Source organism: Eumetopias jubatus, unplaced genomic scaffold (genome assembly GCF_037043125.1).
Source record: "Eumetopias jubatus isolate StellerSeaLion01/CBP00866 unplaced genomic scaffold, mEumJub1_p1.0 scaffold_4, whole genome shotgun sequence".
Lineage (NCBI taxonomy): Eukaryota > Metazoa > Chordata > Mammalia > Carnivora > Otariidae > Eumetopias > Eumetopias jubatus.
The window spans coordinates 13,580,698-13,597,691 of record NW_028274810.1 but is presented as its reverse complement, the minus strand read 5'-3'; the positions used below and the strand labels follow the sequence as shown (position 1 = coordinate 13,597,691).

The following is a 16,994-nucleotide window of genomic DNA, read 5'->3' as shown; positions in this document are numbered from 1 at the left end:
ACAAGCAAAACACAAAGAAGACATTTAGAAGGAACAGCAAGGACGTTTGGAGATTCTTGATTTATTAGTTGCAGGAAGTAAGATTCTAGTGCACAGAGGGATCAGACTAGTCTAAAATGCTGCTGTCAGCCCAGAGAAACAGTAGGGCAATCCCAGAGTTCTGCTGGGAGGGTGGAGACAGCTGCCTCTTGCTAGTCTAGTTAGAAACAGCAAAACCCATCCTGTTGTTCCCAATGTCGTAGACAGTGTAATATTCCTTGAGGAAAACATCTCCCAGAATCCACAGGGGCTGCCCAGTGGGGGAGGGCAGGTAAGTGGCCTCAATCCCAAGCGTGCAGTAGCCATTATTCTGCAGACAAAGAACATCAGGATATAACCAGGTGCATGGAGACGCCTTTCCCTACAGGAACTTCCCACCCTATGTTCCTTGACACCTCTGGGGTCTCTGGCTTCTTGTTCACCCTCAGCCCTGCCACTAGTGACTCCCCATAGGTGCTCAGATGTGAGCTGGGACACACAACAGCTGTTTGTGCCCATCCAATCCCATTTCCCTGGAGCCTGGAGTGCATACGTACGTTGAAGACATAGGCAGAGGGAGGCAGAGGTAATTGGGTCCCGCTGATGACGAAGGTAATGGTGGGCATGCTCTGTAGGGAGCTGCAGTTGACCACATACTGAGACAGAAGAGAAGCAGAGCTGTAGAGTGCCAGGGGACTGGGGGCCCAGACAAAGGGCCCAAGTCCCCCATTCCCTGTGAGACTCTCTTCCTGACCTTCCAGCAGAGGTTGGTTGAGAGCATGGAAGGCAAAGGCTGATTCCCAAGTACAACACCGACCAGATGCTTTTGCTTTCCTGGGCCTCCCTGGACACATCTCAGCTCTGAGATTTTGATTGTGTTGTTATGGCCACAAGGAGTTAGGCTCATTCCAGAACACGAATTTCTACTGCCAGAAAGTACCACTTACAGAGAAGAAGCATGGGCACATCCTGTGTGAAGCATGTTCTCACATAAGTGTGTACCTACCCACGTACTCATCACAAACACACACACACACACACACACACACACACACACCCACACACACACACACCCTGAGGGACCAAGATTTAGTCTGACTAAACTAGACTCTTGCATGCAGGAGGAGCAAACTGCAGAAGCAAGTATAGGGGAACAGGGGTGGGCACAGGAGGCTGCTCAGAGTAAAAGCCAAAGGAGTATTCCTAGGGAAGAAAGAAACCCAAGTGGAATGGAGAAATGCAATATGCCTGGCTCTGTTCATAGAGTCAAATGACAGTGCCACACCAAGGTGAGATGTGTTCCAAGGGGCTGCAATGGAACAGCCACCACTCCTGACAATCATTCAGCCCATACTCACAGTTGGAGTTGGTGTTATTCCCTCCTCTTATGCCTCCTTGCCTGAAAGGCCATGCTGTGTCCCTAACCTGATCTGATCTTCCAGGAGCTCAGGTTCCCCCCGCCCCCCAACCCTTCCTCCTGTGCTGAGACTATGTGCATGTACAGAGAAACCCTTGGCTTCTGGTTACTCACATCACCATTCTGAGCCTCCTGGGCTCTGGTTGCCTGCAGGAAGGAGCTCATGAACTGCTGGGGAACAGCTAGCACATAGGTCCCTGTATCCACAACGGCCTGGCAGCCTTGGAAGCACAAGCCAGTGGCCTGGGTACCGATGAGAAACCTGAGGGAAAGAGCAGTGGAAGAGAATCAGGTGCCTCTGCCACAAACATGTGCCATGTCCACTGAGAGGTAGTGCCCAGCTGTTGTATGGTCTTGAGCAAAGGCCAAAGAAGTATATCTTTAATTGGTGGTGATGGGAGATTTCCTGAAGGCTTGGAGTGTAGAAGTAACCGATTCATGGTCCTAAGCTCTGGGAACAGATATGCTTGGGCTCAAATTTTGAAATTTGTGAAATGTGTGACTTTGGATAAGTTACTGAACCTCTGAGCCTTGATTCCTTTATCTACACAGTGAAATATACTACTGACCACCTCATAGTGTTGTAGTGGAATGTACATGCAAAAAATATATATAAAATATTTAGCACAGTATCTGGCACATCAAAAACATCAATGATAGCTGTTACTTTTACTGATGAAGGACTTGGTAAGGGCTGTGCTACTTGGGATAATGAAGCTCCCAGGAACAAAGACATGGATTCACAGAAGCCTAGGAATGACCAACCTGCTGACATGACAAGTTTCAGTGACCAAGTCAAAAAGTTTAGGCAAGCGCTAGATGCCTAAATGCTAGATGTCTACTGAGCTCCAGAACAATCAGCCTGAGGGTTTGCTGATTCTTTCAGAAGTTTATGCCAATGCAAGAACAGGAAATATTGTCACACTGGAGGAACATCCTAGGGGTGTCCATAATCCATAGGAACTTTCCCCTGTACTTACTCATCGATGGCAATCTGCCAGTACATTTCCCGGGTGACAGGAGTCCAGACGATCTCACCAGAATAAAATTGGGAGTCCACACCTCCCAAGATGAGCTCCCCACCATACTTATAGGTTGGTTGGCTACGGAGAAAAGGAGAAGAGCATGAGTTCCCACAATACACATATCAGGCAGCTCCTTCCTCCCCTCTCACCATCCCTCTCTCTTTCAGACACAGAGGAACCACAGGACGAGGGGTCTTGTCCGCTGACCTGCTCTTCAGACTCCACCAGGCTCAAGGCACAAGGGAGAGGAGCCTCCTCAGAGGAACACCCAGAGTATCAGAGAACTGGAAATATAAACTATGCCCATAAAAGAGGAGATGGAATTGGAAACCAGGCCCCTGAAAACAAAACAAAGCATCCCAGGGAAACCCTTCTGGGGACAAAGTGAGAACAAGAAGAAACACCTCAGAGAGTGTCTGGAATTGGGGCCTGACAGAGAGAGATTTCCTGTGTGCAGTGAAGGGGATGCTCCTGTCATGTTCAAGTTGGTAACTAGACAGTGTTAAGGGGATTCAGGCCTCCTCTGTTCCCTACTCTGGGCCTGCCAGTCACTGAAGAAAGATATTTGGCCTCAGGTTCCCTGAGGATCATGTGATTAGGAAAAAGAATCTGTAAGTAAAGTTTGCCATGAAAGCTCAAAGCCAGTAGAGTAAGAAAAGTACTGGATTTGTGACCAAAATATTTGTGTTTGAGTCGTGGCTTCACACTTATCAGACCTTGCTCAATATTGACCACCTGTCTGAGCCTGCATTGCCTCAGTGGAAAAATGGGGCCAATGGCAAGATTTTTGAGATGTCATGTGAAGTAATAACTATAAGAACTCTTTGTAGGGCCAAATATGTTATTACAAATATCATTTATAATTCTCTTTATTATAAATCTGATTTTACTATATTAGTAAGTAATCATGTGGCTTGTTCTAAAGCCCTACAGCTATGCAAATCTAATACAACAATGTCCACATTTACTGACTAAATCTTGAGGGACTATAGTTCATTTTTAAGGAAAGAGTCATCTTATGGCTTTGGCCTAAATTAAAAATTCTTCTAGTGCAGGGGCTCCTGGGTGGCTCAGTGGGTGGGGTGTCTATCTTTGGCTCAAGTCATGATCCCAGGGTTCTGGGATCCAGCCCCACATCGGGCTTCCCTGCTCAGTGGGGAGTCTGTTTCTCCCTCTCCCTCTGCCCCTCCTCCCTGCTCATACCCTCTCTCTCAAATAAATAAATAAAATCTTAAAAAAAAAACTCCTCTACTACATTAAAATAAAATTCCTACAAAAATGTAATTACGAATTTTCAGAAATGCATGAAATGCACATAGCCGGTTATACTCATTGTGTCAAGATATGTTAAAAACTTGGCCTTGTCTGATGTTGACTTGCTGAAAGCTCCCACAGCCTCATTTGCTGAGACCTACCCAGGGCAAGGGTGCTCACCGAGAGAAGTAGAAACTGAAGATGGGCTGGGTGAGCTGGCCTTGCTGCACCATGCTCTGCATGACTGTTTGGGCATTCCCCACTGCCAGGTTGGGGTAGGCCATTCCCAGAATACCATCAAAGTTTGCATAATAGAAGGGATTGCTGGGCTCAATCTCACTCAGACCAAATAGCTGGTTATTGATGACGATGTTCTGAACCTGGGACAAGCAGGGAAAAAAGATCAATAGTTCAGGTGGATAAAGCCTTCCCAGACTTAGGTGCCCAGGGAATGGAATCTAGACCCTTTTTTGGGGAGAGGAAGTTGGCTTCTTTCATGCTTAGCTCAATCATGGGTGGGATATGGAAGATGAAGAGACAACAGCATCATCCAACCATGTATGTCTTGGAAAGAAGAGTGTGGGTGTTGGGGAAGCAGAGGCTGTTGTGTTCTGGAGTTAAGAGTTTCCACTTCCATGGACAGTGAAAGGACAGTGGCTGGCTTTATATTGAAAAATCCATGTGCACAAATAACATAGGAACTGTGGGTGATTGATGTAAAAGGAAAGAAAATAGTGAAAGGAAGATCTTCAAATACCTAGCGTAAAGTCATGTGCAGGAGGAAGCAGATGTGCTCCATGTGGCCGCAGAGGTCAGTACCAGGGAGCAAAGTCACAGAGAGGCACAATGTAAAGAGCTCCCTGCAGTCAGGACTGCTGTGGGACCAAGTCCTGTCTTGGGAGAAAGGTTTAATTAGATGGCCTTTGGTATCTTTTCCAACCATCAGCTTCTGGGCGTTCGTGCCTACCTAGTAATCATGGGTCTCTTGACAGCTTTAGCCTCTAAAAAAGGGGAGCTAAAGAGCAGACCCACAGAAGGATGAGAACAGCACTTACATTAACAGTGTCATATCCCAGGAGCACAGTCAGGCTGCCACTTCCATAATACAGTGTATAGGTTTGCCCATTGTTTCTGTAGGTAGAGGAACTGCTGGGGTTGAACCTGTTGTGACTGGCTGTGCAAGGATAGAATGGAAAGTTAATGTCAACACATTTTCCCAAAAACTTGGAGGACAGTTATCCTTGATGGCCTGAGACCGTCAGACCGAGCCTGGGATTGGGCCTCAGCCTCAGATCCTTTGTGCTGAAGACAATCTGTAGCCCCAGAAAAGTCTGTCCCTTTGGGAAACAGATGTTGCCCCTTCCTTCCATTTCCTGAGGGATGGCTCAACTCAAAGTGACAGGAATTGGGGCCCACAGGAGAAAGCTGAGGAAAGGGAACAATGTAGAAAAGAATGGAAGCCTTGGTCTATTTCTGCTGTCTCTCTCCAGAACTGTAGCACTTGTGAAATGTAGACCAAGGGCAAGATTTCCAGATGGTCTGAATTTAAGGAGGATGAGATCATGGGTCTGCACCAAGAACTCTGGACTTGGATGCTGAAATTGTGCTCAATCCTGACTCTGCCCTGCCCTCTGCTCCTATCCATGGGTGGGTAATGACGGTGGTATACTCACAGCAGGCCTGGCTCTGGCAGTAGGTGGAGGGCACCCACAGGTTGGAGGAGCCTGTGTCAAAGAGGACCAGGAAATTTTGTGGCGGTGTCCCAATGCTGATCTCTCCAAAGTAGTAGGACTGCAAAGAAAAGTTTGTCACTCTCATGAAGTAGCCAAGCCTTGTCCTAAGGATGGGGAAGATGTTGACTCACTAGAAACCACATTTTGGACAAAGTATATTCTTCTCTTTCCAGAAGTTCTCCTTCACATCTAGAGCCAGATCCCCTCAATATTTCCCATTTTTGTCCCTAATTGAAAGACTTTGACTAGGTGAGAACTGGTCTGGCAAGCCAGTCTCTTCTTCCAAAGCATTTTCTACTCTGTATCAGGTGATAACACCATGGATTTACCTTATATGCCAGAACATGCAAACTTGGAAAAGCAATCACTTTTTCTCCATTCCCAGTGCCCAAACCCCTCTCCACATCACACACACACACACACACACACACACACACACACACACACACACATCCTTCTTTTTCTTCCAGTGTTAGATATTTCCCCACCATTCCCCTCCCTCTGGTCACACAGTAGCTAAGGTGCCAGGAAATCCACAGGAAGGTGAAACTTAGTTTAGTAATGAGAAGTAGCATGGAAAGCAAGAAGAGAACTTCACTGAGCCACAGTTTAAGTTCTAAGTGAATTTGGACCAGTCATGTCAGTTACCTGCCTCTCCTTCCACCATCTATAGAAAGTGGAAGTCAAAATAGGAGATCCCTAGGGTGGCTTCTAGATCTGACACTCATGTAACATCTAAGGACAGTCCATAGGACACCAGTGTGTTGAGATGCCCTGAGGAGACACTGCAGCCTCAGGAACACTCAAATACTTGCTCTGAGTACCAGTGTATGTTTCCAAACAGGGAGATCTATGGCACCTGGAGCCACTGGAGATTTTGCTTGGAAGCTTAGCATGTGCTTTCCTTCTTTCCCCTGCAGCCCATCACTGGGACTGCCTTTGGCTCTCTCAATTGACTTGAATATGGTCACTGTGGATCTCTTAACCGTATAAATGGAGCTTCAGAGAATGAGCCAGTAATGAGAAGAAGGAAGGAATGGGAATACAATAGTGTTAAGTGGTACCAACTCATAACTTATCCAGAGACTTTCCACAGGAAAGTGAGACTTAGGTTTAGTAAAAAGTCCAAAATCAGAGCTGATGAGAGGTCTAAGTAAATATCCAAGAATGGTTATTAGCCAAGGGTTATGGACGCCACCTCCCCTTCACTTACATTCAGGTAATTGGTGAAAGGTTCATAAGCAACAGCATCATTATTGTAAAGATACTTGGCGGCTGGATCAACCTTTGGGTGGTTCTTCAGGAATGTCTCTAATACACCCCGCTCTTCCATTACCTGGCGGATGGACTTGCCTTTCTTCAGAATGATTCTGCAGAGATTAGGGCAAACAAAAGGAGTGAGTTTCACCTTCCCCATTAAAGAAATCACTTCAATGATCTGATCTGGAGTTTTTAAACCTACTTCTACTCAAGAAGAGGCTCTTATAAGAAATCCTTCTGGATTGTAGCAAGTTCTGCAGTCACTCCAGTATTTCCAGCCTGAAAACCCACTATAACATATATTTGGGGTTTCCTGCTTACATACACTGTTTCCACAGAATAAATACCTGTTCTTTCCCAGTCCCTCCTCTAAGTTTTATAGATATTGTACATCCTTCCTTCTTGGCTAACAAAACACCAACCCACCTTTACTCACACACACACACACACACACACACACATCATCATCATCATCATCATCATCATCATCATCATCATCATCATCCATTTCAAGTCTAGGGTCCCTGCGGTTTTTGGGTTCATGTACCAAGACGCAATCTGCCTGCCTTTCCATAAGATCTGCAGGGGAAGGCCTTTGCTCTCCCCTAGCTTGTGATGCTCCCTTAGGGCTGAAATTCACAGTGAAACTGAATCCCCATACATACCTTTCCACACCTTCTGAGAGGTGTAGACAAATCAAGACCAAGACCAGGATCTTCATGGTGCTGATTTTAGTGGCCCACAGACACACCAGGACACAGTGGCACACCCAAGGGCTGGGACACACAGAGCGAGATTGGGTCTCTCTTTTATACCCTGATCTCCCTGAACTTTTCACCATAGGCACATGGGCTTCTTAGCCTTGTACCAACTTGGGCCCTTATACATCCATGGATTCTGTTTGTTTTTCCTCCTGGCAAGAATTATAGCCTTTAATATCCACTCTGCAGTCAATTTAAAAAGCGATTAGTGGCTTTGCTGATGTAATCCAAAGATTAGGATGTGATAACAAATGTGAAATGCACTGGGGACAAAGGATCCTGGTGCCCACATCTATTGGGAAATGGGTGCTGGCAACTTCTGCCAAAACAATGGAACAATTTGTTCTTTGGCTCCAAAGTCCATGTGCTTTTTGGAGATTTACAGTAGACTCTCCACTTCTTTTTCCCCTTTTCCTTCCTGTTCCTCTCATCAGACCCATCTATAGTCTTCTGATATGATTCTCATAGTTCATGACACTCTGATCTTTATTTTCAATTTTTTAGTTCACAATTAGCCAACATTTATGGAATGTCTATTCTGTGCTTACCTCTGCACATAAGCTCTGGGAGTACAAAAAAAAATTCAGATATGGTCCTTGTATGCATAGTCAGCATCCTGCCTAGACATATAATCTAATTATGAGATGATGTGATCACTCTAGCATCCAAATGTGTGTTGAATGAATAAGAATGATTAAGAACAGTATTGGGGGGGCGGAGCAAGATGACGGAGGAGTAGGAGACCTGGATTTCGTCTGGTCTCAGGAATTCAGCTGAAGAGGGATCAAACCATTCTGAACACCTACGAACTCAACAGGGGATCGAAGAAGAGAGTAGCAACAACTCTGAACAGAGAAGCGACCACTTTCTGGAAGGCAGGATGTGAGGAGAAGTGAAATCGAGGCGATATTCGGGAGGATAGATGGCGGGGGAGGGGGCCTCCGTCGGCCGCTTCTGGCAAGTGCTAGAGCTGCGGAGCACAAAATTGGAACTTTTAGAAGTCGGCTCGGCGGAGGGACGTCGCTCCCGTGGCTAAGCGGGGGGTGGAACCCTCGCGGGACAGTGTGGTCTCAGGACGCTTGGGGTCACAGAAAGACCGGGGCTGCCTGAGAGCAGCAGAGCTCCCAGGTATCGGAGCGGGAAAGCCAGCTGCAGAGACGGAGCCGAGGCGCGGGTTCGCAGCTCGGGGTTGCCATAAACTGTGATCCGCGGCCCAGTTGGGCCACTGCGCCTCCAGCAGGGACTCAACAAGCAGCAGAGCTGGGGAGACTCCCTTCCCTCCCCCGGGAGGAGCAGCGCGGGAGCGCACCGCAGGGATCTGCTGGGTTTGGAGACTCCACACGGGGTTGGGTGCCAGAGATAAAAACGCTCCGTCACAGGCCGGGTGAGCACGGAGTGCAGCCGGAGACCGGCGAGACGGGAGTGACTGCTTTTGTCTGGGGGCACACTGAGGAGCGGGGCCCCGAGTTCTCAGCTCCTCCGGGCAGAGAGTGGGAGGCCACCATTTTCACCCTGGTCCTCCAAAGCTGTACCAAGGGCTTGCAGGGAACAAAAGCTCCTGAGAGCAAACCCGAGCAGCTTGCTTAGCCCGGACGGACAAGGGCGGGGCAATTCTGCCTCCGCAAAGACATTTGGGAACCACGGCAACAGGCCCCTCCCCCAGAAGATCAGCACGAACAGCCAGCAAGCCAAGACCAAGTTTACCGATCAAGGAGAACGGAAGAACTCCAGCACTAGGGGAATACTGCACATAGAATTCATGGCTTTTTTACCATGATTCATTAGTTTTTCAAAGTTAATTTTTTTACTGTTTTTTGTGGGGTTTTTTTGAATTTTTCTTTTTCCCTTTTTCAACCAACATCTTATCAATCCCTTTTTTAAAAAAACATTTTTTCTTTTTCATTTTTAGAGTCATATTTTATCCCTTCATAGTAGTTACCCTTATTTTTGGCATATATATATATATATAAGTTGTTCTCTCTTTAAAATTTTGATATACAGTTTCTTCTAACAGATCAAAATATACCCTAAATCACTAGAGTATGGCTTTGTTCTAGTCTCCTGCCTGATCACAGTGTCTCCCATTTTTTTTCTTTTCTTTTTTCTTTTTTTTAAATTTTCTTCTTTCCTCTTTCAAACAACTTCTTATCAATTCCATTTATAAAACCTTTTATAAGTTTCATCTTTACATTCATCTTCCATCCCTTCATTGTATCAACCTTATTTTGTACATATATAAGTCTTTCTTCCTTTAAAATTGTAGGAGGCACTTTCTTCTAATAGACCAAAATACACCCAAAATCTAGTGTGTGGCACTGATCTATGCACTAGCCTGATCATATTTGATTATATTCTGGGTTTTTTTTGTTTTGTTTTGTTCTGGTTTTGTTTGTTTTTATCTTTTTCTTTTTCTTTTTTTTCTCTTTCTTTTTTCTTTCTTTCCCTTTCTTTTCCCCTGGTTTCAGGTCTTTTCTGATTTGTATAGGGTATATTTGCTGGGGACGTTGTTAACCTGTTAGCATTTTGTTCTCATTTATCTGTTCTCCTCTGGACAAAATGACAAGATGAAAAAAAATCACCTCAGCAAAAAGAACAAGAGGTAGTACCGTCTGCCAGGGACCTACTCAATACTGACATTAGTACGATGTCGGACCTAGAGTTCAGAATCATGACTTTAAAGATACTAGCTGGGCTTGAAAAAAGCATGGAAATTATTAGAGACACCCTTCCTGGAGAAATAAAAGAACTAAAATCTAACCAAGTCGAAATCAAAAAGGCTATTAATGAAAGTGCAATCAAAAATGGGGGCACTAACTGCTAGGATAAATGAGGCAGAAGAGAGAATCAGCGATATAGAAGACCAAATGATGGAAAATAAAGAGGCTGAGAAAAAGAGAGATAAACAACTACAGGATCACAAGGGCAGAGTTTGAGAGATAAGTGATACGATAAGATGAAACAACATTAGAATGATTGGGATCCCAGAAGAAGAAGAAAGAGAGAGAGGGGCAGAAGGTATATTGGAGCAAATTATAGCAGAGAACTTCCCTAATGTGGGGAAGGAAACAGGCATCAAAATCCAGGAGGCACAGAGAACCGCTCTCAAAATCAATAAAAATAGGTCAACACCCCGACACCCAATAGTAAAACTTACGAGTCTCAGAGACAAAGAGAAAATCCTGAAAGCAGCTCGGGAGAAGAGATATGTAACCTACAATGGTAGAAACATTAGATTGGCAACAGACCTATCCACAGAGACCTGGCAGGCCAGAAAGGACTGGCATGAGATCTTTAGAGCACTAAACGAGAAAAATATGCAGCCAAGAATACTATATCCAGCAAGGCTGTCATTGAAAATAGAAGGAGAGGTAAAAAGCTTCCAGGACAAACAAAAACTAAAGGAATTTGCAAACACAAAACCAGCCCTGAAAGAAATATTGAAAGGGGTCCTCTAAGCAAAGAGAGAGCCTAAAAGCAGCATAGATCAGAAAGGAACACAGACAATATACAGTCACAGTCACTTACAGGCAATACAATGGCACTAAATTCCTATCTTTCAATAGTTACCCTGAATGTAAATGGGCTCAATGCCCCAGTCAAAAGACACAGGCTATCAGATTGGATTAAAAAACAAGACCCATCGATATGCTGTCTGCAAGAGACTCCTTTTAGACCCAAAGACACCCCCACATTGAAAGTGAGGGGGTGGAAAACCATTTACCATGCTAATGGACACCAAAAGAAAGCTGGGGTGGCAATCCTTATATCAGACAAATTAGATTTTAAAACAAAGACTGTAATAAGAGATGAAGAAGGACACTATATCTTACTTAAAGGGTCTATCCAACAAGAAGATCTAACAATTGTAAATATCTATGCCCCTAACATGGGAGCAGCCACTTTTATAAGGCAATTAATAACAAAAGCAAAGAAACACATTGACAACAATACAATAACAGTGGGGGACTTTAACATCCCCCTGACTGGAATGGACACATCATCTAAGCAAAAGATCAACAAGGAAATAAAGACTTTAAATGAAACACTGGACCAAATGGACTTCACAGACATATTCAGAACATTCCATCCCAAAGCAACGGAATACACATTCTTCTCTAGTGCCCATGGAACCTTCTCCAGAATTGATCACATCCTAGGTCACAAATCAGGTCCCAACCAGTACCAAAAGATTGGGATTATTCCCTGCATATTTTCAGACCACAGTGCTTTGAAACTAGAACTCACTCACAAGAGGAAAGTCGGAAAGAACTCAAATACATGGAGGCTAAAGAGCATCCTACTAAAGAATGAATGGGTCAAGCAGGAAATTAAAGAAGAATTAAAAAAATTCATGGAAACCAATGAAAATGAAAACACAACTGTTCAAAACCTTTGGGATACAGCAAAGGCCGTCCTGAGAGGAAAGTATATAGCAATACAAGCCTTTCTCAAGAAACAAGAAAGGTCTCAGGCACCTGGGTGGCTCAGTTGGTTAAGCGACTGCCTTCGGCTCAGGTCATGGTCCTGGAGTCCCAGGATCGAGTCCTACATCGGGCTCCCTGCTCAGCAGGGAGTCTGCTTCTCCCTCTGACCCTCTTCCCTCTCGTGCTCTCTATCTCTCATTCTCTCTCTCTCAAATAAATAAATAAATAAATAAATAAATTAAAAAGAAACAAGAAAGGTCTCAAATACACAACCTAACCCTACACCTAAAGGAGCTAGAAAAAAACAGCAAATAAAGCCTAAACCCAGCAGGAGAAGAGAAATAATAAAGATCAGAGCAGAAATCAATGAAATAGAAACCAAAAGAACAGTAGAACAGATCAACGAAACTAGGAGCTGGTGCTTTGAAAGAATTAACAAGATTGATAAACCCCTGGCCAGACTTATCAAAAAGAAAAGAGAAATGACCCAAATCAACAAAATCATGAATGAAAGAGGAGAGATCACAACCAACACCAAAGAAATACAAACAATTATAAGAACGTATTATGAGCAACTCTATGCCAGCAAATTAGATAACCTGGAAGAAATGGGTGCATTCCTAGAGATGTATCAACTACCAAAACTGAACCAGGAAGAAATAGAAAACCTGAACAGACCTATAACCACTAAGGAAATTGAAGTAGTCATCAAAAATCTCCCAACAAACAAAAGCCCAGGGCCAGATGGCTTCCCAGGGGAATTCTATCAGACATTTAAAGAAGAATTAATACCTATTCTCCTGAAACTGTTCCAAAAAATAGAAATGGAAGGAAAACTTCCAAACTCATTTTATGAGGCCAGCATTACCTTGATCCCCAAACCAGACAAAGACCCCATCAAAAAGGAGAATTACAGACCAATATCCTTGATGAACATGGATGCAAAAATTCTCACCAAAATACTAGCCAATAGGATCCAACAGTACATTAAAAGGATTATTCACCACGACCAAGTGGGATTTATCCCTGGGCTGCAAGGCTGGTTCAACATCCGCAAATCAAACAACGTGATACAATATATTAACAAAAGAAAGAACAAGAGTCATATGATCCTCTCAATAGAGGCAGAAAAAGCATTTGACAAAGTACAGCATCCTTTCTTGATCAAAACTCTTCAGAGTATAGGGATAGAGGGTACATACCTCAATATCATAAAAGCCATCTATGAAAAACCCACAGCGAATATCATTCTCAATGGGGAAAAGCTGAGAGCTTTTCCTCTAAGGTCAGGAACACGGCAGGGATGTCCACTCTCACCACTGCTATTCAACACAGCATTAGAAGTCCTAGCCACAGCAATCAGACACCAAAAAGAAATCAAAGGCATCCAAGTCGGCAAAGAGGAAGTCAAACTCTCACTCTTTGCAGATGATATGATACTCTATGTGGAAAACCCAAAAGACTCCACCCCAAAACTGCTAGAACTCCTACAGGAATTCAGTAAAGTAGCAGGATATAAAATCAATGCACAGAAATCAGTGGCATTCCTATACACCAACAACAAGACAGAAAAGAGACAAATCAAGGAGTCGATCCCATTTACAATGGCACCCAAAACCATAAGATACCTAGGAATAAATTTAACCAAAGAGGCAAAGGATCTGTACTCAGAAAACTATAAAATACTCAGGAAAGAAATTGAAGAAGACACAAAGAAATGGAAAAACGTTCCATGCTCATGGATTGGAAGAACAAACATTGTGAAGATGTCCATGCTACCTAGAGCAATCTACACATTCAATGCAATCCCCATCAAAATACCATCCACTTTTTTCAAAGAAATGGAACAAATAATCCTAAAAGTTGTATGGAACCAGAAAAGACCCCGAATAGCCACAGGAATGTTGAGAAAGAAAAGCAAAGCTGGCGGCATCACAATTCCGGACTTCCAGCTCTATTACAAAGCTGTCATCATCAAGACAGTATGGTACTGGCACAAAAACAGACACATAGATCAATGGAACAGAATCGAGAGCCCAGAAATGGACCCTCAACTCTATGGTCAACTTATCTTTGACAAAGCACGAAAGAATGTCCAATGGAAAAAAAAAGACAGTCTCTTCAACAAATGGTGTTTGGAAAATCAGACAGCCACATGCAGAAGAATGAAACTGGACCATTTCCTTACACCACACACAAAAATAGACTCCAAATGGTTGAAAGACCTAAACGTGAGACAGGAGTCCATCCAAATCCTAAAGGAGAACACAGGTAGCAACCTCTTCGACCTCAGCCGCAGCAACTTCTTCCTAGAGACATTGCCAAAGGCACGGAAGCCAGGGCAAAAATGAACTATTGGGATTTCATCAAGATAAAAAGCTTTTGTACAGCAAATGAAACACTCCACAAAACCAAAAGACAACCAACAGAATGGGAGAAAATATTTGCAAGTGACATATCAGATAAAGGGCTAGCATCCAAAATCTATAAAGAACTTATCAAACTCAACACCCAAAGAACAAATAATCCAATCAAGAAATGGGCGGAAGACATGAACAGACATTTTTCCAAAGAAGACATCCAAATGGCCAACAGACACATGAAAAAGTGCTCAACATCGCTCGGCATCAGGGAAATCCAAATCAAAACCTCCATGAGATACCACCTCACACCAGTCAGAATGGCTAAAATTAACAAGTCAGGAAACGACAGATGTTGGCAGGGATGCAGAGAAAGGGGAACCCTCCTACACTGTTGGTGGGAATGCAAGCTGGTGCAACCCCTCTGGAAAACAGTATGGAGGTTCCTCAAACAGTTGAAAATAGAGCTACCATACGATCCAGCAATTGCACTACTGGGTATTTACCCCAAAGATACAAATGTAGGGATCCGAAGGGGTACGTGCACCCCAATGTTTATAGCAGCAATGTCCACAATAGCCAAACTGTGGAAAGAGCCAAGATGTCCATCGACAGATGAATGCATAAAGAAGAAGTGGTATATATACACAATGGAATATTATGCAGCCATAGAAAGGAATGAGATCTTGCCATTTGCAACGACATGGATGGAACTGGAGGGTGTTATGCTGAGTGAAATAAGTCAATCAGAGAAAGACATGTATCATATGACCTCGCTGATATGAGGAATTCTTAACCTCAGGAAACAAACTGAGGGTTGCTGGAGTGGTGGGGGGGTGGGAGGGATGGGGTGGCTGGGTGACAGACATTGGGGAGGGTATGTGCTATGGTGAGCGCTGTGAATTGTGCAAGACTGTTGAATCACAGATCGGTACTTCTGAAACAAATAATGCAATATATGTTAAGAAAAAAAAAAGAAGAAGAAGATAGCAGGAGGGGAAGAATGAAGGGGAGTAAGTCGGAGGGGGAGACGAACCATGAGAGACAATGGACTCTGAAAAACAAACTGAGGTTTCTAGAGGGGAGGGGGTTGGGGGGATGGGTTAGCCTGGTGATGGGTATTAAAGAGGGCACGTACAGCGTGGAGCACTGGGTGTTATGCACAAACAATGAATCATGGAACACTACATCAAAAACTAATGATGTAATGTATGGTGATTAACATAACAATAAAAAAATTTTTAAAAAAAGAACAGTATTGGGTCGTCTGGGTGGCTCAGTTGGTTAAGTGTCTGCCTTTGGCTCAGATTATGATCCCAGGGTCCTGGGATTGAGCCCTGAGTCAGGCGCCCTGCTCAGCAGAGAGTCTGCTTCTCTCTCTCCCCCTGCCCCACCCACCCCGGATCGTGTGCTCCCTCTCTCTCTCTCTCTCTCTCTCGCTCTGCTCTCTCTCAAATAAATAAAACCTTTTTAAAAAAAGAACAGTATTAATAAAGCAAGCAGAAGCAAGAAGTGATAGCTCCTGGGGGGATGGAAAGGCCTTCAGAGAAGAGGTAATTTGAGTTAGCATCTTCCTGGTTGGTAGATGAGAAAGTAAGGAAAGCGGGAAAAGCCACTGGAGGCAGAAGCAAAGCCTGAGCAATGGCACCCAGAAGTGCAGTTTGTGTCATGAAGTCAGAAAACACTGTGACCAGTGTGGCCACGAGAGCACTTCTCAACATGGCTCTTCACAAGCCAAGACCCATCCAAAGGACCTGCACGGGTCTACACAGTCTTTATCATGCCAATTGGCTCTGGAAATTATTTTCTCCCCAGGATTCCATTGCAATGGAAAGGACTGTAATGCTAAAACAGGAATACTCTTGATTCTACAAAACTATATTAAAACAGCATGGATTCAGTATCCACAGTATTTTAACTTCTATTTCATCAAACTATTTATTATTAAGCCTCATACTAATGGAGCACCCTGAGGAGCATCTGGAGCAAACTCCTGGAGCACAGTATTAAGTGTTTACACAGGCGTGACTGGATGGTGAGGTGGACCTCATATGTCATGCTAAGTAACATGGACTTTATTCCTTAAGCAGTAAGGAGCCATTAATTTGTTTTAATCAAGGAAACGACACACTTAATGCCTTCCAGAGACCCTTTACTAGTTTCTAGATTGGAGCCTTTTCGAAGGTGAAAGAGGCCAGTGTACAGAATGATTCCCTAGGTAAAGTTGTAGTGGGCATGAGAGAAGTTACTGGAACTTTGTCATGAATGTACCTGGAAGCCTTTGAGCTATGCACAAACCCAAAGAGTTTCCAATTTCATATGCATGATTTAATGTTTCCTGTATCTCAGCACAGCCTCCTCCTCTAAGCCTGGGGTGTTCACGCTCTCTCTGCCTCAATGTGCACAAAAGTATCAGCTTTAATGATAATGACAGAGATTTACATGTGATTTAATTTTCTGTAGAACGGGATTCTAATGGCTTTTCTTCCACTCTTCTAGTTGTCGGCTAGAAAATGTAACCCTGTATGCTGCTGCCTCCTGGTGGCAACATTCCTAACTTCACAGAAACAGGGTTTTGGAACCTTTTATGGGACTCTTCAGAATTATCTACCAGGAGAGGGGAGAGGGTAGCAAGATACAGAGGCTTCCATTCCGTTATTCAAAGGGTGTTCAGGGACATTTTCTTCAAGGTACTGGGTCTATTAGGGTGTCATTGCTCTAGCCCTTTCCAGTGGTGAAAGC

The 16,994-nt window shown here is 44.0% G+C and overlaps 1 protein-coding gene across 1 annotated transcript; it reads right to left on the bottom strand.

The window, feature by feature from the left end:
* Positions 1 to 76: 76 nt before the first annotated feature.
* LOC114208059 (pepsin B-like) lies at positions 77 to 7,428 on the bottom strand. Its single transcript, XM_028102170.2, has 9 exons — positions 7,373 to 7,428; positions 6,661 to 6,817; positions 5,388 to 5,505; positions 4,770 to 4,888; positions 3,895 to 4,094; positions 2,416 to 2,538; positions 1,550 to 1,697; positions 576 to 674; positions 77 to 349 (listed from the first exon to the last, which is right to left on the bottom strand). Exons 1-9 carry the CDS (start codon positions 7,426 to 7,428, stop codon positions 197 to 199), a joined length of 1,173 nt encoding a protein of 390 aa, XP_027957971.1. The 3' UTR covers positions 77 to 196.
* Positions 7,429 to 16,994: the final 9,566 nt, after the last annotated feature.